The 21704-nt window shown below is 41.4% G+C and overlaps 1 protein-coding gene across 4 annotated transcripts in view; it reads left to right on the top strand.

Moving 5' to 3' along the window:
* The window catches only part of MCF2L2 (MCF.2 cell line derived transforming sequence-like 2), a 503791-nt gene that overhangs the window by 254189 nt on the left and 227898 nt on the right, over positions 1 to 21704 (top strand). For all 4 annotated transcript variants that reach the window (XM_056565304.1, XM_056565302.1, XM_056565303.1 and 1 more), the window contains exon 16: positions 6976 to 7042. In XM_056565304.1, coding sequence (XP_056421279.1) covers positions 6976 to 7042 — 67 coding nt within the window. The remainder of the gene's footprint in view (positions 1 to 6975; positions 7043 to 21704) is intronic.

Raw genomic sequence — 21704 nt, 5'->3', positions numbered from 1 at the left:
ATTTTTTTTATAGAAGTAATTTACAAATCTGTTTAACTTTCTGGCACCAGTTGATTAAAAAAAAGTACCCCTTTAACTCTTTTGCATTTTTGGAAACTTTGGATGGTCGGTCAATGCAATGAAATTAATAATACCCATGTTTATATGCTTTTCTATTATGTACTGCATTAAAAAAAATTTAAACTTTTTTTATACAAAATAACTATGTTTGTAGTTGTCAAATTTTTTAGTATAGGTGGCTTCATGGGGGGCACATTTTTTACGCTATGATCTGTAGTCTTTTGAGTACCACTTATGCGTATATGTGACTTTTTAATTGTTTTCTTCAGTGCTGTGGAGTCGGAGTCGGACAAAATTTTGGGTACCTGGAGTCAGAGTCGGCAAACGACTCCTACTAAATTTAGATTGGACTAAAAATAAAAATAAAAAACACGTTTAAAAGTCCCAATTCACAAAAAGTTATAATTAATGACTTCTCTACTTTAAGAAAAAAGCCCAATGCATGCAGTGCCTCACGTAACTGCAAAACGAACACGTTAAGTGACCGTGAAGAAGCATGCTTTTCATGTGCTGCACTATATGGCACACAACGCACAATTAGGAGCGCAATACTTTCCATAGTGTTGTGTTCTGCTGTTACAGGGAACCCATGGGTAACCTAGCCTCTCACTGAGAAGGGATTAAGTAAATATGTTTTTTGCAGGACTAGAGACACTTGTATAAGTGAAGGGAATGGAGGGTCAATAGTTCAAGACTGAAGCTGTAAACCATTGGAAAAACTGCTGCCATTCAGCTAAGGCTCTAAAAACTTGTAAACTCCGATTGTTAGCTTAAAGGGGTACTCCGCCCCTAGACATCTTATCCCCTATCCAAAGGATAGGGGTTAAGATGTCAGATCACCGGGGTCCCGCTACTGGGGACCCCCAGGATCGCCGCTGCTGCACTGCGCTATCATTAATGCACAGAGCGAGTTTGCTCTGCGCGTAATGACGGGCAATACAGGGGCCGGAGCATCGTTACGTCACGGCTCCACCCCTCATGATGTCACGGCCTGCCCCCTCAATACAAGTCTATGGGAGGGGGTGTGGTGGTCGTCACGCCCCCTGCCATGAACTTGCATTAAAGGGGTGAGCCGTGATGTCACGAGGGGCTGAGCCATGATGTAACACTGCTCTGTCCCCTGTATCGCCCGTCATTACGCACAGAGCGAACTCGCTCTGTGCAGTAATGATAACGCGGTCCCGGTGGTCCTCAGCAGCGGGACCCCGGCGATCTGACATCTTATCCCCTATCCTTTGGATAGGGGATAATATGTCTAGGGGCGGAGTACCCCTTTAAACTTTAAACATGACTATGGGATTCTACTAGGGAAATCATGTTTTATAATAAATGCCCCTTCCTGGATCCTCCCACTGCCCTATCTTCAGCAGCAGATCAGCACACAAACTGTTCAATAAAGTAGTCCTTTGGTAATGACATGTATGTTGCCTTTCTTTCCTTCAAGGAATGTATAAAATACATTCACATATTAATACAGAGGAGTCGGGGAGTCGGAGTCGAAAGTACAAAAAACTGTGGAGTCGGAACATTTATCTACCGACTCCACAGCCCTGGTTTTCTTACAATTTTTTTAATGTGATGTGACCAAAAGTAGCAGGTCGGGCCTGTCTCTAACAACGACCGGGACCTGTGGCTAATAGTGCGCGGCACTGATCGCGCTGCTGTGCGCTATTAACCCTTTAGACGCGTCGTTCAAAGTTGAACGCCGTGTCTAAAGTGAAAGTAAGACATTGCCGGTTAGCTCAGGGAGCTGTTCGGGATCGCTGCGGTGAAATCTCAGCATCCCAACAGCTTAAAGGACAGCAGGAGGGCCCCTACCATTCTCCTTGCTGTCCGATCATCGAATGACTGCTCAGTGGCTGAGATCCAGGCATGAGCAGTCAAGCGGCAGAATCATTTATCAATGGTTTCCTATGAGAAACCATGGATCAATGTAAAAGATCAGTGTGTGCAGTGTTATAGCCCCCTATGGGAGCTATAACACTGCAAAAAAAAAAGTGGGAAAAAAAATGAATAAAGATCATTTAACCCCTTCCCTAATAAAAGTTTTAATCATTTTCCCATTGAAAAAAAACTGTAAATAAAAATAAACATATGTGGTATCACCGCTTGCGGAAACGTCCAAATTATAAAAATATATTGTTAATTGAACCACACGGTCAACGGCGTATGCGCAAAAAATTCCAAAATCCAAAATAGCGTATTTTTTGTCACTTTTTATATCATGAAAAAATTTTCAAAAATGATCAAAAAGTCCTATCTATACAAAAATGGTACCACTAAAAACTTCAGATCACGGCGCAGAAAATGAGCCCTCATACCACACTGTACGCAGAAAAATAAAAAAAGTTATAGGGGGTCAGAATATTACAATTTTAAATGTATAAATTTTCCTGCATGTAATTATGATTTTTTCCAGAAGTACGACAAAATCAAACCTATATAAGTAGGGTATCATTTTAATCGTATGGACCCACAGAATAAAGATAAAGTGTAATTTTACTGAAAAATGTACTGCGTAGAAACTAAATGGCATTTTTTCTTCAATTTTGTCACACAATGATTTTTTTTCCATTTCACTGTAGATTTTTGGGTAAAATTACTGTGGTGATTACAAAATAGAATTGGTGGCGCAAAAAATAAGCCATCATATGGATTTTTAGGTTCAAGATTGAAAGAGTTATGATTTTTAAAAGGTAAGGAGGAAAAAACTAAAGTGCAAAAATGGGAAAACCCTCCGTCCCTAAGGGGTTAAGGTGAAATGATAGCAGCCAGAACCTCCCTTCATATACATGATGTTCTATGCATGAAGTCTGTCAGTTTCTTGATCTGTTGAAGATCAACTTTTTTGTACAGCAGTAACCACAGCCTCCCAGACACTGTTCAGAGAGGTGTACTGTTTTCCTTCACTGTAAATCTCCTGTTTAACCCCTTAAGGACCAAGGACGTACCGGTACGTCCTGAGTCCTCTCCCTTACTATAACGCAGGGGCCACATCCTTATGCATGTAGTTATGATTTTTTCCAGAAGTACGACAAAATCAAACCTATATAAGTAGGGTATAATTTTCATCGTATGGACCTACAGAATAAAGATAAGGTGTCATTTTTACCGAAAAATGTACTGTGTAGAAATGGAAGCCCCCAAAATTACAAAATAGCGTTTTTTCTTAAATTTTGTTGCACAATGATTTTTTATTTCGTTTCGCCTTAAATTTTTGGGTAAAATGACTGATGTCACTGCAAAGTAGAATTGGTGGTGCAAAAAATAAGCCATCATATGGATTCTTAGGTGCAAAATTAAAAGGGTTTTTAAAAGGTAGGGAGGAAAAAACAAAAGTGCAAAAACGGAAAAAGGCTCGGTCCTTAAGGGGTTAAGAAGGGCCTACAAGTTCTCAATAGGTTTTAGGTATGGTGAGAATGTGGTCCATGTTATTATTATTATTTTTTATCTTTAAGGCCTTTAGTGGCTAGTCACGCAGTGGAGTACTTTGTTGCATGCGATGGAGCATTGTCTTCTTGAAGGATGCAGACTTTTTTCTTATACCATTATTGAAGAAAGTGTCCTCTAAAAACTGGCAGTAGGTTTGGGAGTTGGTTTTAATCCATCTTCACCCTAAAACATAACTTTTATTTGTATTTTAGAAGCCATTAGCCCAGACCTTTGATGAAGCTCTGAGGAGCGAAACATGTCAGGGGGATATGTGTCTGAACTTTTAATAAGTTGGTCCATTTTTATTATCTGTTGTTTTGACTTCAGCCAAAAAATGTGATATATGATGTAAAAGCACATTTTCTATGTATATGGGCAATGAGCCCAAGTGATAGCAAATACAGTGATATTACATGCGCTTGTACGCACTAAGAAAACATACAAAAGTAGGTCCATTAGTATATCAGGTTCCATAACCTAACCATAGCCATATAATTGTAGTAAAATAAGAATAACATAAGAATATGGAAACACAGTGCCGCTGCGGCTCTACTTATGGAAATCTAGCGTATAATATCTTAAAATATCTGCGGGGCCTTCAAGTCATGAATATGTACATGATGGGGCCACACCTCCTCATTCAGGATACTGAAGAGACAAACTACGGGGTCAGTCGTTGGGGCCACTATAGTATTTAGCAATTTCAGGACCCCCAAAAGGATGCCACATAGGAGCAATCCCAAATAAGGTTGCAAAAGTCCGCCCTAGTGGCGGAGCATCTATGGCATGCACCCGAGGACGCACGCCCCATCTGACAAAGACGGAGTGGAGTAATATAACAGTAATGGATAATGTACAATTGAATAAGTTTATTGTTGGCAGCTGGAGAAACCAATAGGTGGGAGGATTGCATGTCCTCCCAGTTCTCAGTAGTCATAGAAGGGATATGGGACATCCAGTGCCATTCCACAGGGAGAGGGGTCAGCAAAATTTTAGCCTGGATGAGGTGGGTGTATAAAATGGAAACCAGGCCTCTGGGACCCTGTGAGCATAGCACTACAATCAGTGGATAGGCGGAGATTGGAGGACTGCCACCGGGGAATTGGGCATTAACAGCATAAAGCAATTGGAGGAATTTATAAAATGTTTCCCTGGGGACCCCAAACTTAGCCTGGAGTTGTAGAAAGGAGCACAGAACATTGTCAGTAAAGAGGTGTTCCAGTAAAATAACCCCATAGCCTGTTCAAAAGTCGGAATCCGGAGAACCCATGCGGTGAAAGAGATGTGGGTTGTGCTAAAGAGGAAGGTCAGCAGAGACTTTAGCAAATTAATAGATCTGCTTGGTGGCCTTGCACACCTGGACAGCTAGTTTGTGCAGAGGGAGCAAGTCTTCTGCTGAGGGACCCTTGAACAGTGAGCGAAAGGAGGGGAGCTGCACATATCTAGCCAGCATAAAATAAAATCTATGTTTAAGTGTGGGGATAGAGAGAAAGATGAAACCAGCCCATACCAGTACGCCACCTCGCTTGTATCTTAGTTGAAGTAAAGCTCTGTGCCTCTTACTGATCCAGCCACAGGCCCATCCATCTAGACCATCAACATTCACTCTTATCTCATCAGTGCATAGAACATTTGAAAAATCTGCATATATTCTTGACCCAGTCTTAAATGGTCACTCTCATTAAAACGAATTTTTGCTATTGCACTCCTTATGGTAAATAAAAAATATTCTAATATACTTTGTTTAAAAAAAAAAAAAGAAGAAGAATTTCAAGAACACATTTCCCCCCATCTCATATGCAGACTTTGGACCGAAGCCCAAACACAGGAAGTGCAGCCTGGAGGGGGGTGTGCGCAGCCTCATCCAATCATAGCTCCTCTCACACTTAACTGCCATATACTGTTCAGCACTCCAGGCTGCACTTCCTGTGTTGGGGCTTCGCCGCAAATTTTGGCGCTGACAGAATTTCTGGCGCACAACCCAACAAAACATGTCGGGTTTATAATAGTAAATCAGGGCCAATGTCTCTGTCAGGATCCGGACTGGCAGGAGGTATCAAGAGCTGGAGGTGGATCTGCTGTGCCAGAGAGGTGATGACGTGGGCCATACCAGGGGAACGGAGTCTAAGGGGTTACTGGTTTTCACCAGAGCCCGCCGCAAAGCGGGATGGTCTTGCTGTGGCAGGTAACCCCCAGGTCGTTCCACCCAGTAGCGACTCAACCTCTCTGGCTGCTGAGATAAGGCATGGTACAAGAGGATCAGGCAAAGGCGTAGTCAGACGTAGCAAATGGTCAGGGCAGGCAGCAACGGTTCAAAGGCGGTAGTCAGTAGCAACGGGTTCGGCAACAGGCAGGGTAACACAGGAACAAGGAATGCTTTCACTCAGGCACTAGGCAACAAAGATCCGGCAGGAGGCTGCGGGAGGAGATGGTACTTGTAGGCAGTGCACAGGTGCAGGCCTAATTAAGTCAAAGCAGTAACCTTTAACCCTAAATTAACCACTTTGGACCAGGCACCAATCACTGGTGCACTGGCCCTTTAAATTTAAGAGTCCCGGCACGCGCGCGCCCTATAGAGCGGGTCGCGCGCACGCCGAGACCTTGTGACCGGAGCGCTGCCTGGGGACACACACTGTGAGCGCACCGAGGCAAGCACGGTGGCCGGAGCGCTCAGCTTAACAGTCTCTAAGCACTGAACACCTTGTACTTCTGGCCATTCCAGGTAGGTTGCAGTTCCGGAATATGACAGCACTGGAGGAAATTAGGTTCCTGGTAGCCTTATGTTTAATTTTTCTCAAATCTTTGACAGTTAATTTGTGTCATTTGTTCTGTGTTCACACCCCAATGTATAGTATGCTGCATGCTGCTAAAAGAATGTTCAGGGCTGCCCCTCGTGACATCACGCCCGCCCCCTAGTGACGTCACGCCCACCCCCTCAAACGAAAGTCTATGGGAAAGGGGCGCGACGTCTCTAGGGGGCGGGCGTGACGTCACGAGGGGTGGCCCTGAACACGGAAGCCCACATGCAGCGTTTGGAACAATAAACTTTCGGACGCTGGGAAGTGGAGCTTCCGAAGCAGGGCAGCAGAGTACCCTTTTAAGCCACATCCTCCCTAATTACACAAATCACCTGATATGCTTAAAGGGGGTGTCCAGTGAAAAACAAATATGTGGCATCTGCAGCTCCAGGATCTGCGGAGAGCTGGGGGCCCCATTATGGAGATTGTGGGGTGTGTGATCTAAGGGGGGTGGGGCGCTGATCACTGGGAACCCTGTGAATAGGAGATAAATAATTTTTCACTGGACAACATGTTTAAATCCAAGAAGCATGCAAGTTTATACAGAGTTGAAAAATATACATGAAAATGAGGATATGTTCAAAATACTCACTCGCCTAATAGACAATGTACACAGTAAAAGGTAACACTGTATCCCGGTGCTGAAAAATGATGTGGATCTAATTCTTTGTTTTTATATTGGCAGCCATATTATAAATGAACTCATAGAAACAGAACGTGTCTATGTCGAGGAGCTTCAGAGTATCATTGAGGTAAGTTGCAAGCATTAAAATTATCAAAAGATCCCTGCTTATAATTGCACTAGTTTATAGTAGTTTTCACTTCAGTATTATTGTACACTAAGATTTTATTGGTTGTTGAAGTAGTTTTTAATAGTGTAGAGTATTAGAGTATCATTAGCAGGTAGGCATCAATTAGTCTTGCTGTGTCCCTCCCTTTAAATGGTGTCTCTTCATTCAATGGAGCAGTTTTACAATACCTTCTAATTGTTAGACTTAACTAAAGTAATTTTTACAGGAATCAGTTGTTGGCTGAACAAGCTGATTATTTCCCCATGTAAAAAAAAAAAAAAAAAAAAAAAAGAGATCAGCAAACTCATTCCTCTTTATCCCCCAGCAGAAAAATAATGGGGTGTTCTAACTCCTGTGATCTATCAGGACAGTGGAACTTTTAACAAGAGAAAATCAATGAACCAAGACATCCATCACAGGTAAATAAGTCAGGCTAACCTCAAGGACAGAAAGTTTTTTCTTGTTCTTGTCCCACCTTTTGGGGTTTAGGGATAGGCTTCTTCCCTCTGCTTATGTGTTGGAGTGTCTTAGTCTTCTCCTATTATTGCTTGTGGTATGTTCCTGTTCTTTGCAGGGATCAGGGAAGATGTACTTCTCAATTCTAGCTCCACTTCCTCTTTCTATGGTAAGCTTATGTCAGTGCTGGCAGTCGGAGGTGACTTGCGGCTCACTTCTGGACCTGCACTTCTTTTTTTCGGTGCTCCTATTTTTTTGACTGTTTTAGAAGGTTATTTTTTTTAATACACATACATTCCTCCCAGGTTTCTCTTCTTTCATTCTTTGGGAGGGTTTTACTCCTGTTTCTGTATAAAGGCTCCCCTGTGGGTAGCCTCTTGCTGCACCTGTGCATTGGATCGCTTGCTTTCCATTGTCCTGCAGTGAGTTTTCTCTCCTTTTTTTCTTGCTTTATTCTAATATATTTTTATCTTCAAGATATAATCTTTGGATTCTAGGGATCAGGCTCCAGCAGTCATAATGCAATCTCTAAGAGGGAGCATTTGATCTGCAGAGTATGTGACACTCCACTTCCTGACTACAGTGATTTCATCACCTGTCTAGCCATCTGTTTCTGTACACCATCAGAAATTTTGCCAAAATGGGTCAATTTGTTATTCTTAAGAGGGCTTATAGAAATGGTGTTCTCTTCATAGAAGACGTAGTCTTCGTAGAATAGAAAAGGATGCATCTGGATGATACTCCATCTAGTCTAAGAAGACCACTAACCTCATTTAGCAAAATCACATCTGTTGGAGCAAGGTGATGCCCCCACTTTTTCAAAGGGTTTAGGGTTTTTAAGTTGGATGATGTTCTCCTTTCAGACTTAATGAGGTCAAGGCCAACTCCTAAAAAAGCTCCCGTTCTAAGTAAATGATTCAAATTGCTCTTTCCTTTTGTTGAGCAATGTTCCAAGTCTTGGATTTTTCCTCCCAATGTCTATATAGCCTTCAACAAGATGTTAATATGCACTTTTGTTCCAGCTGAGGATGGCTCATACTTCAAAAAAAATTCTATGGACATACAAATTGAGCTGTCTCTCAAGAGAGCCTACTCTACTGCCTTGGGTCAAGGTGTGGTGGCCATCAGTAACGTTGAGGTTACTAGAGCCCTCAGAAAGTGGCTGTTTGGAATTCAGGACAACGTGTATTTGAGAATCAGTTGGGATGATTACTTCTCCTCTTTCAAGCTGATTTCCTTAGCCATGGGATTTTACCTTTGGGATTCTGCTTCCCAGCTGGTTAAATTGGCATCTAGAGCGATGTCTTTGTCCATGGCTGCTGTAGACAATCCCCCTAAATATCACCTGTGCAATCTGAGAGACTCTTTATTCTGGAACTCAACTTTTAGCTTCAGGCTCTTTCTGACAAGAAGAGGACGTAATAAGTGCACCAGTAAGGGGGGCATCTCTCCCTTTTTCTTGTTGCCTGGCAGTCTATCATCAAAAATCACAGGGTTTTGAGCATCATGATAAGGGGTTATACCTTACACCTGCAATCTCTTCCATCCAAAAGGTTTCTAATTTCCTCAGTTCCCTCTACTGCAAATTAGGTGGCCATGGGAAGCCCACCTAGAAGTTACTTCCCTGGCTGTAGTGGAGCCATTTTCTTCCAGGAAGTTAGGAAGGAGGCTCTACTCACCTGTCTTTCTAGTCTTCAAGTTGTCACGCATATGTCCCAGCAATAGTATATTTCTGCTGATTGAAGTTGTCATCTAAGGAGTATAACAGCATATTCATTTCTGGGTGCTTCCATTGGGATCTCCTTAGCCTCCTTTGTCTTTACAAAAGCAGTAGCTTCCGTATTGGCTGTTTTCAGACCTTAGGCATAAGAATTTTACCTTGATGATATCTAGGAAGGAGACAAAATTTCTTAGGTTCTATCGTCAAGTCACCCTCGGGACTCAAGGCCTCATGTCTTTCTCACTGGACGCAGTCCCCTTGGCCTTGCGGCATTATAGATTCCTCCAGAGGAAGTTCTTGAAGATCTGGATTAGGCAGTTGCCAAATCTAGACAGGTTATGCATCCTGTCCATGAACGCCCTTTAATTCCCGGGTTGGTGGGAATGATTAAATGATTAAACCTCCTTCAGAGTTCATCTTTGGTTCACCTTAACTAAGGATACCTCTGGGACAAACCGGGTTTCTCATCACTCAGGACTCACCGTTTCCGGGATCTGTTCACCCCGTAGAGAGAACTCTAGAGATCTTCCTTGACCTTTCTCACTTTGGCCATCTTCTCTAGTGTCAACTTAGCATTAGGAATTAGAATGGACAACAAATCTTCATATACTACATAAACAAACAGGGTGGTACCAGATTGGAAACGCTTCTGAAGGAAGTGGGAAAGATATTGAGTTGGGCAAAATCCTGAGTACCTTCCTTATCTGTGGCCCACATAAAGGGAGGCCAGAATATCTTAGCCACCTTTCTAAATCACAATCTGACAATTGTGGGGGAATGGTCCCTAAATCTGGAGATCTTTGATCAAATAACCTCCATGTGGGAGATGCTGGAGATAGACCTAATGGCAACAAGAAGGAATGCCAAGCTAGACAGGATTTGCTCCCTATATCTGGTAGACAATCCTGTGGCCGTAGATGCCATGTCCATACCCTGGACATTCAAGCTGGCCTACATACTTCTGTCAACTTCCATGATACTGATTGTATTTGTGAAGGTCAGGCAGGATAAGCCTACAATAATAGAAATTATTATGGCCCATGTCACTGAGTTGAGCGAGGTACTGAAGGCTTTCACCCATGCATAACCTGGTTTCTCAGGGCATGCAGCTCTGCCAGAGTCTGGGGCCTTCTATCTGACTGCTCGTGCTGACCAGAAACTATTAAAGGCCAAGGGATTTTTTCACAAGATGTTGTGTACTCTAGCGCACTCAAGGATTGAGGTAACTAATTTGACTTTTGCAAGGATTAAGAAGATCTTCCAGGCTTGGTGTGCTTCTAAGCAGATCAACATCAGTGTTCTTGCGGTCCCGCAGATCCTAGAATTCCTACAATCTGGATTTTACATGGGGTTAAGCCACAACTCTGTAAGAGTTCAGATTGCTGCAGTCATGCCTATTCTGCAGTCTTGACTTCTTTCTATTCAGGAGCTTTATCAGGACCATTTTCCTTTTCTACTCAAAATCGGTCAGACCAGTGAGCCAGTGGGATCTCTCTCTGGTTCTAAGAGTCCTACTGTATGTGCTAATCCTTTTGAGAGGTCCCTCTCAAGTACCTGATTCTTAAGATTTCCTTTCTACGTCTGCTAAAAGTGTTGGGGAGCTCCAAATTTTATTTTTCAGTGGAACCTTATACAACATCTCACCTTAAAAGAGTTCTGTTGAGGATCTTTCTTTTGCTTCTAAATGTTCTTTGTTGCTAACATCAATCAGGTCATACCTAAACTGTGTATTTTCCTGATCCATCCATCCTTGCAGGAGACATACCTTTGGACTACCTTCAGATTACAGAGTGCTTTCGGTAAGTGGGGAACGTATTAATCCTCTACATGGGGAGGATTAAAGGAAAAAGAGCCTCAAAACCCTCTATTTTCAGATGGAATTTAGGCTATTTTCTCTGCAACTATGACCCTCCAATATTTATTAAGGCTCATTCTACTAGAGCAGTTGCTGCTTCATGTGCAGAGAAAAGTTTCTTTAGACAGTATAGGATTGATTTCCTATTGGCCTCTAGGACAGCCTTTGCTAGGTTTGTCCTCAACTCTGCAAGGCAGGAGGGTCCTACTAATGGGAATTCTATTAGCTATGTACATTTAGATTGTTGATGTGTTTTCCCTTTATCCCAAGCCTCTCTTAATTGTTACTTCAGAATTATTCACTGTCCTTTAGGACACAATAAAGGTAAAAAAAAATAAAATAAAAATTTGTTGTGTAAAGGAAAAAGATGAGAAGCTATATAAATTGGATACCTCCATAATGGTACTGATCCACATAGTAAACATAACATTATTTTTACCGCACAGTGAACGCCGTGAAAAAAACCCCAACAGAAAAGTTTTGTTTTTCACAGAAAAGCACTGCATATATTAATAAAAATGTACCAATAATATAAAGTACAATAGATCACAAGAAAAACAATTTATAATTTTTGTGGGTACATTATATAAGAAGAGATGAATGACCAAACCCAGCTACCTCAGAAATGTAAAAAACAGCCTATCCTGAAGGGGTTAAACTAACAAATGTTCACCTAGGCCATTTGAAGAGGACCTGTAGTCTCCTCTTATATACTGAGTTGTTAACACTGTTGAATAGGTACACTGAGTGTAGCAGAGCCTGATGGCAATGTGAAAGAGGCTTTATTGATACGCACCCCTGTTCCTGAGTGTTTTTCTGTCTGTCTGACTATACAGGGAATCCATCAGAGGGGCAGATGCTTCATCCCAATTCTGTGTGCGCAAAGGGGGCTGAGGGGCATGATTTACATATGGGGACGAGCTGTACACTGAGCTGGTGTGTGAGGCTCAGGCAGTAGGATCTACAAGGTCCTGTAAGTGAAGTGCAGTATATGAAGTAAGAGTACTATAACTATAATTCCTGGCTGATAGCGCTTCTCAGATGCTGGCGATGCTGAAAAGGCCAGACACTTTTATAGAAACCTCCAGCTTGTCAGGCAGTTATTTATAGCAGGGGTTGTCTATTCAAAGTTCGGCAGGCTTCTCTGGCTGAATAGAGAGTCCACCACTGAAGGGGAGGGGGTGCCAGATGCTAAAACCATAGAGAAAGCAGACAGCTACAGAGGTCATAAACTTAAAGGGGTACTCCGGTGGAAAAAAATTTTTTCTAATCAACTGGTGCCAGAAAGTTAAACAGATTTGTAAGTTACTTCTATATAAAATCTTAATCCTTCCAGTACTTATCAGCTGCTGTATGCTGTAGAGGAGTTGTATAGTTATCTTCTGTCTGACCACATTGCTCTCTGCTGACACCTCTGTCCATGTAAGGAACTGTCATTAACTTTCCTGCTCTGGAAAGTTCCTGACATGGACAGAGGTGTCAGCATAGTGCACTGTGTTCAGACAGCTGTTAAGTACTGGAAGGATTTAGATTTTTAAATAGAAGTCAATATTAAATAGAAGTAAATTCATGGCCGGATGAAGCTCGTGTAACGAGTGAAACTGAATCTGCCGCCTACTACTTTTACCCCCCCTGCACCGATCCCTCTCCCTGATTGCATTTCATGCTGTGAGTATGTTTGAATAAAGGAACTGTTTTCTAAAGAGAAGACTGGTGAGTTGCCGATTCATTCTATTCCTTCATTGCCTTTTGTAAATTACAAATCTGTTTAACATTTTAGCACCAGTTGACTTAAAATAAATAAATAAATAAATAAAAAATTATAATAATTTCCACCCGAGTACCCCTTTAATGTCTTAGACACTATATAGCTACTGTCTAAGCATCTTTAAGAGCATGATTGCTGGGTGCTTCTCTAGAGCTTCTCACATGGCTTGTCAGTGAAATTCTCCAGCATACAGACCCTGCCCCTCTCCTTCCTTGATGCTGCTGCTAATATCTGCTGCCTAAGCCTCACACATGACAGCTCAGTGTACAGCCTACCCCCCCTCCCCCTATGTAGGTCACACCTATGAGCACCCTCTGCACAATATTGTAATGAAGTATCCACTACTCTGACTGATTCCCTGAATAGTCTAACAGGCATAAAAACACATATCTCAGGAACAGGGGTGTATATGAAAAATTAAAAACTGCACTACAGTTAGGGCACCCTAAGCTATTACATGTTGTTAACAACCATACCATCTTACCAAATTCCGCTCATCGCATAAGGGGGAGACCACATTCACATGCAGTGTCCAATAGCCGTGCGATAACATAGGCAACAGCTATTGGATATCACATGTGACTCTGGTTGAAGTGGAGTGCTGGGAAGCAGAAGAGGTAATGCCTTTTCTGCTTCCTTGAAAAACCCCTTTTAACCCCTAAACGAATGGTGCTGTATACATATATATCTCTATATGGCGCAGCCGTGTGGCAGGTCTATGAAGCGAACTCAGGAGATGAGCTCACTTCATATGCTTTCGGTCCCGGGCTGCTATGAGCCAGGACCCGTGGCTAATGGCTCAGGCCGATGTTCAGCATTAACCCTTTAGACGCCGTGATCAAAGGTGATCGCTGCTTCTAAAATACAGAAACTTCCAGTAGCTCAGTGGAGCTGATCGGTACCACCGCGGTTAAAAAGCTGTGTCCTGATCAGCTGAGAGGATGGCAGGAGGGCCCTTACCTTCATCCTCGCTGTCCTATCAGAGCTCCAATACTCCAGTCTGCCATGGCAGGCTGGAACAATGTAGCACCGATAAAACTGATCAATGCTATGGCACAGCATTGAACAGTGTATTCAATCTAAGGATTGCATCTAATAGTTCCCTATGGGGACTGAAAAATTGCGAGAAAAATGTAAAAAAAAATATTAATAAAAAAAGTCCCATTAAAACAAAAATGGTACTGATAAAAACTACAGATCACTTATAGGGGTCAGAAGAGGCCAATTTTTAGCATACTGTTTATGTACAAAAAGTTATAATTTTTTAAAAGTAGTAAAGTAAAACGAATCCTATACAAATTAGGTATCATTGTAATCATATGGACCTACAGAATAAAGAGAATATGTCATTTTACCGAAAAGTACACTCTATGAATGGAAGCCCCAGAAAGTTGTTGAATTGCTATTTTTTTTCAATTTCTTCCCACAAATAATATTTTTTTTTGTTTTTGACATATTTTTTATGGTAAAATGAGTAATGTCATTACAAAGTACAATTGGTGGCGCACAAAACAAGCCTGTAACGTCTGTCTTTGGCCAAACAAAAAGACTTAAATAACTCTAGTTGGGCTGGAGCTGCTTGGAGCTCACATGTGTTGTCTGGGTGTGGTTCTTAGCTCTGCTACCTATCAGGGAGGTGTATCCCTGATCACTTGCCTATATAAGCTGATCAGTTCATTGTCTGTGAAAGGTTATACCTTAGCTGACTACTCCTGCTTACAGGATACCTGCTTGTTTATTGATTTTTGGCTTTTCCCTTAACTCTTCTATTGCTCTGCGTTCCTTTACTACACTATCTCCTGGTACCGACCTTGCCTAGACTGACATTGATTTGACCATGTGTGTGTCTTAGTGTATCTCTTTTAGTTTGTGTGCCTCCAGCTGTTTCCTGACTCCTACTGTTTTGGTGTATTATTATTATATTGACAACACTGCACCTACCACTTGTCATAGTGGTTGTCGACCTGTCACTTAGGGCGGATAGGCAATAGGTAGGGACAATGGCTGTGGGTGAGTTAGGGCTTCACTGTTCCCTGTCCATGCGTGACGAAGCCCTCATATGGGTCTGTAGGTGAAAATTGAAAGTGTTATGGCTAATAGTAGGGGAAACCCCCACAAAAAAATAGCTCGGTCCTTAAGGGGTTAAGGATCTTGTTTTGCAGTGTCCAACAGAGGCAGGCATTAGGAGCTTCTCCTCTGACAGATGCCACTTTATATACATAAAGGGGCATGTATCACCATGAGGATCTCCTTATACCACAAATTTATACTGAATAATTTACATTATTTTACTGGATGCATATTGTGTGTCATAAAGCATACCAGTCTGCTGTCAGGTAAATGGAGGCCTGTGGATACATTTTACATAAGCAACAAGAGTTTTCCCAATGCATACAGGTAGCAGTACACAAATTTAAAATGCTTTAATTTTAACTATATCAATATTTTTTTTTTAATGCAGTATTTTCATGTGGAACTTGCAACAGATAGGACATGCTGTTTATTATTGTTTCTGCCAAGTGCCTTCAGCTCTGCATTGCGTTAATTCCATATTATACTGTAGAACATTTGTTGTTTATCTAAATTGCTTAATATACCAGACATCCTCAACAAATCTGCCATGCGTGAATGCAATTTTTTTTCTTTTGTTCTCATTTATCTTCTTGAGTTTACAAAATAGTGAGCTGTTTCTTCATGCCATGTACGTTATGGTCATTATATGGAAAAATTATATAACAATCCACTTCTGAAAAACATGGCTTCTCCTAGAAACAGTGGCGCTTCTGTCTGTAGGCTGATTTGGTATAGGGCCGGTCTGAAATACTACACATAGTACAACAACAAGAGTGGCACTGTTTTTGAAATGAAGCCACTACTGTATGCTTTTTTTTTTACTTTCATACAATCCTTTTAATGCTCAAAAAGTTAATATAACAAACTTCTACATCATATACATGAATTTATTTTCCCATGCTAATATATATATATATTTGTAACATAAATTTTTAATAAGTTATAAACCTTATCCTCTATTTCCAGTGTGTATCATAGGAAATATTTTAAAATTAGGTCAAAAATTACAAATTTGACGCATCACACTTTTACACAATCTGGTTATTTTTTTTAATAAATGTGAACTGGCAGTACATTTATATGAATGTTGATATATTTTATTTAAGTGGGTGGGGAAACCAGCTGTGATGGGGGGGGGGGGGGGTGGCAAAGCAAAAACTTTCAGCATTGGCACATGGCTAAGCCAATAGTCAGTTAAGAAAAATAAAGATTTATGCACTGTGCAGCTTTGGGTACCATTTTATTTTTTCTTGTAGGAGGGTAGGGAGTTTTAGGTATTAAAAATGAAAGAAATAGAGCAAAGCAGTGTCTGCTCTTCTTTAGTACGGCTATTCTTAAAGGACGTGTCATAAGAAAATTGACTGTATCTACCAGTATCTCTGTTAGTTTGTGTGCCTCCAGCTGTTTCCTGACTCCTACTGTTTTTGTATTTTATTATTTTGACAATGCTGCACCTACCACTTGTCATTGTGGTTGTTGATCTGTCACTTAGGGCGGATAGGCAATAGGTAGGGACAGTGGCTATGGGTGAGTTAGGGCTTCACTGTTCCCTGTCCATACGTGAAAAAGCCCTCATATGGGTCTGTAGGTGAAAATTGAAAGTGTTATGGCTAATAGAAGAGTAAAAAAAGGAAACCCCCACAAAAAAATTGCTCAGTCCTTAAGGGGTTAAAGGGGTACTCCAGTGGAATTTCTTTTTTTTAAATCAACTGGTACCAGAAGGTAAAACAGTTTTGTAAATTACCTCTAAAAAATCTTTACCCTTCCAGTACTTTTAAGCAGCTGTATGCTACAGAGGAAATTCTTTCTTTTTGAAAGACAAAAAAGAAATTCAAAAAGAAAAGAATTTCTTCTGTAGCATACAGCTGCTTAAAAGTACTGGAAAGGTAAAGATTTTTTAATAGAAGTAATTTACAAATCTGTTTAACTGTTTAAATTTCTGGCACCAGTTGATTAAAAAAATAATAATAATGTTTTCCACCAGAGTACCCCTTTAAGGATCTTGTTGTTTTGCAATGTTCAACAGTGGCATGCAATAGGAGCTTCTGTACTCCTCTGACGGATGCCACTATTTATACATATAGTGACATGTATCACCGAGAGGATATCATTGTACCACAAATGTATACTGAACAATATGCATTATTTTACTGAAAAGGTCACAAAGCTCGCTCAGATATGCTCAAAAATAGATGAAAGAACATGTTTCAGTATCTGGCTATAATCAGTCACGTTAATACTGTAGGTTACCTATGCTTTCATAAATATATATATATATATATATATATATATATATATATATATATATATATTGTGTGTGATCCTGTGTAAATATGCTATGCAAATAGTTGGCAGCTTTGACAATTACTGTAAATTAACCTACTAAACTTTTTGTGGCACATTCATAGAAAATCTAGGTTACACTTATTCCTAGTATTTGCATTTGCTATAATATTACAAGTGTTTATTTATTCATGCGTTACCACTACGACATGTCATTTTGTAGTTATTACTTATCTAAACCTATAGCACAAATAATAATTGTAACATAGTTTTGCAAGTTTGAATCTCCACATAATATTTAGCAATAGAGATGAGCAAACTTTTGAAAAGTTCAGTTTGCTGGGTTCACCGAACTTTTGGAAAATGTTCGGTTTGCGTCAAACAAGTGTGTAAATATCCCATGTGTGGACATAAAGTGCTCTGCTGGCACACTACAGGGCTCAGAAGAGGAGGAGCGCCATTCGGCTTACAGAGAGAGAATGTGTCTAGAATTGAAGACGATGTGCATTTACAAAGCCCTCATGGTGCCAGAACAGCGGACCCCCCCCCCCCCACACACACACACATGTGACCCAATTTTGGAAACTACATCCCTCACGGAATGTAATAAGGGGTGCAGTGAGCATTTACGCCCCACTGGTGTCTGACAGATTTTTGGAACAGTGGTCCATGAAAATGAAAAATTTTATTTTTCATACGCACAGCCCACTGTCCCAAAAGTCTGTCAAACGTCAGTGGGAAGTAAATGCTCACTGCACCCATTGTTACATTCTGTGTGGGGTATAGTTTTCGAAATAGGGTCCCATGTGGTGGTGGTGGTGGGGGTCCACTGTTCTGGCACCATGGGGGTTTTGTAAACGCACATGGCCCCCAACTTGAATTCATGCCAAATTCTCTCTCCAAAAGCCCAATGGTGCTCCTTCTTTTCTGAGCCCTGTAGTGCACCAGCAAAGCACTTTACATCCACATATGGGGTATTTCCATACTCAGAAGAAATGAAGTTACAAATTTTGGGGGGCATTTTCTCCTTTTACCTCTTGTAAAAGTGGTAAATTTGGGGAAAAAATTTATTTTAGTGAATTTTTTTTTTCATTTACACAACCGACTTTAATGAAAAGTCGTCAAACACCTGCTAAAACTCACTGTATCCCTTGCTACGTTCCTTGAGGGGTGTAGTTTCCAAAATAGTATGCATGTATTTTTTTTTTTTTTGCTGTTCTGGCACCATAGGAGACTCCTAAATGTGACATACCCCCAAAAACCATTCCAGAAAAACACACTCTCCAAAATCCCATTGTCGCTCCTTCCCTTCTGAGCCCTCTAGTGCACCCACAGAGCACTTTACGTACAAATATGGGGTATTTCCTTACTCGAGAGAAATTGGGTTAAAATTTTTTGGGAGATTTCTCTCCTTTTACCCCTTGTAAAAATTCAAAAACTGGGTCTACAAAAAAATGTGAGTGTAAAAAAAAATGAACATTTAGAATTTTCTCCTTCACTTTGCTGCTATTCCTGTGAAACCCCTAAAGGGTTAACACACTTTCTGAATGTCATTTTGAATACTTTGAGGGCTGCAGTTTTTATAATGGGGTAATTTATGGGGCATTTCTAATATGAAGGCCCTTCAAATCCACTTCAAAACTGAACTGCTCCCTGAAAAATTCTGATTATGAAAATTTTTTGAAAAATTGGAAAATTGCTGCTGAACTTTGAAGCCCTCTGATGTCTTCCAAAAGTAAAAACATGTCAACTTTATGATGCAAACATAAAGTAGACATATTGTATATGTGAATCAATATATAATTTATTTGGGATGTCCATTTTCCTTATAAGCAGAGAGTTTCAAAGTTTAAAAAAAAAGCAAAACAATTTCTAGTTTTTAATAACATTTGGGAATTTTTCACCAAGAAATTATGCAAGTATCGACGAAAATTTACCACTAACATAAAGTAGAATATGTCACAAAAAAACTGTCCCAGAATCAGAATGAAAAGTAAAAGCATCCCAGAGTTATTAATGCTTAGGCTAGGTTTCCACTTGGGTTTTTTTAACACCTAAAAAAAAGACAGAAAAACTACCACAGCTTTTTCCTGCGTTTTGGCAGTTTTTCTGGAATTTTTTCTGGCATTTTTCCTATTGCGTGGAAACAGCCAGTTTTGTCCCCCGTGGCAGTTTTCACTGACTTCAAGGTACCACTCAGTGGGTCAGATGCTGAGCGCCCGGTCCACAAAGTGTAAGGAGATGAGGAGTGATGTATAGCATCACTACTCACCTCCCCCGGCCGTATAGTATACAGGGGTGGATAGTGTACCCGTGTATACTATACAGAAGCCGGGAATACTGTCACCAGACAGATAGCTGTATATAGTGTATACAGAAGCCAACGTCCACTTACCTCCCTTGCTCCTGTCCTGGCCGGGTCCGTGTAGCTCTGCTACCTAGTGATGATGTAATTATGGGGTGGAGCTACAGACAAGAGCCAGGCTGGAAATGTGAAGCTCTGTTCACATTGTCCGTTTTGTATAATGTGAACAGACCCTTCTGGCAGTGTCCTCCCAGACAAAGGCTGTCTGGGCATGTTGGGAGTTGTAGTTTTGCAACAATTGGAGGCTTCCTGTTTGGGAAGACATTGCAATATAGGCGCTCTCCCCAGCGGACAGCGCCAAAACTGTCCTAACTAATTTTTCGTGTTTCTTTTTTCTTCTCGTTTCAGATCCATGCATGCGGAGGATTACGGCGGATTCAAAGGACCACTTCGAATGAACTGGATTTTTTTTTACCTTTTAATAAAATGGTTAACGAGGGCTGTGGGGGAGTGTTTTTAAAAATAAAACTTTTTTTCCAATAGTAGTTACTATTACTAAGCCGGGCTTAGCGTTAGCCCCAAAAACAGCTAGTGCTAACCCCCAATTATTACCCCGGTACCCACCGCCACAGGGGTGCCGGGAAAGAGCCGGTACCAACAGGCCCGAAGCATCAAAAAAGGGACTCCTGGGCCTAGCCAGTAACAGGCTGGCATTATTTAGGCTGGGGAGGGCCAGTAACAATGGTCCTCGCCCACCCTGGTAACGACAGGCTGTTGCTGCTTGGTTGGTATCTGGCTGAGAATAAAAATACGGGAAACCCTATGCGTTTTTTTTATATTTATTTATAAAAAAAACTAAAAATGCATAGGGTTCCCCGTCTTTTTATTCTCAGCCAGATACCAACCAAGCAGCAACAGCCTGACGCTACCAGGGTGGGCGAGCACCATGGTTACTGGCCCTCCACAGCCTAAATAATGCCAGCCTGTTACCGCCTAGGCCCAGGAGCGCCATTTTGTGGCGGTGGGTACCGGGGTAATAATTTAATTGGGGGTTAGCACTAGCTGTTTTTGTGGCTAACGCTAAGCCCCGGCTTAGTAATGGATTCCGTCTATTAGACAGCTTCCACTACTAAGCCTGAAAATTCTATTTAAAAAAAAAACACGACACATTGGAAAAAATATTTTATTTTAAAAAACACCCCACAGTCCTCGTTAACCATTTTATTAAAAGTAAAAAAAAATCCAGTTCATCCGCAGTAGTCCTCCGAATCCGCCGTAATCCACTGCATACACGGATCTGAAACGAGAAGAAAAAAGAAACACACAAAATTTTTGGCGCTGTCCGCTGGGGAGAGCGCCTATATTGCAATGTCTTACCAAACTGGAAGCCTCCAATTGTTGCAAAACTACAACTCCCAGCATGCCCAGACAGCCTTTGGCTGTCTGGGCATACTGGGAGTTGTAGTTTAGCAACAGTTGGAGTCTTCCTGTCTGGGAGGACACTGCCAGAAGGGACTGTTCACCTTATACAAAACGGACAATGTGAACAAAGCTTCACACTTACCAGCCTGGCTCCTGTCTGTAGCCACGCCCCTGATGACATCATCACTGGGGGCGGAGCTACACTGACCCAGCCAGGACAGGAGGGAAGTAAGTGGACTTCGTCTTCTGTATACACTATATACAGCTATCTATAGATAGCTGTATATAGGGTATGCCGCCCAAAGGGTCCAGCTGTCCAGCAGTGTAAGTTAACTCTTTCCTTGCTGGGCTGGCGCATAGCGCACAGCTCAGAAAGGGGATGAGTGAGCCAGCAATGTGTATACTGCAGTTTGGAGCCCGAGGAAGCGCTATACAGCGTGAAACAGTTGTTGCTCCCCCACCTGTCCGTCCCTTCAGCCTCTAGTCTGCACACGTCTATCCTGCTCCAACCGTGTCATGTCGCATCTGTGATGGAATAAAGTCTGTTCAAGAATAACGTGGGGTGAGTGCTCCATTTCTTCTATACTCTTTGCGAAGATATATACATGAACTTTCACTATTTGTGTGCACCCCCCACTGAACATCATACACGGGCCATTCAGCTAAAGAAGTGTTAAAGCATGAACTGCATCTTTCTTATTGTCTCCCATACATTTTTTAAATAGGGCTCTGGCGCCAGTG

The sequence above is a fragment of the Hyla sarda genome, chromosome 3, assembly GCF_029499605.1.
Source record: "Hyla sarda isolate aHylSar1 chromosome 3, aHylSar1.hap1, whole genome shotgun sequence".
NCBI classification, from domain to species: Eukaryota; Metazoa; Chordata; class Amphibia; order Anura; family Hylidae; genus Hyla; species Hyla sarda.
This window is presented reverse-complemented; position numbering and strand designations above follow the sequence as displayed.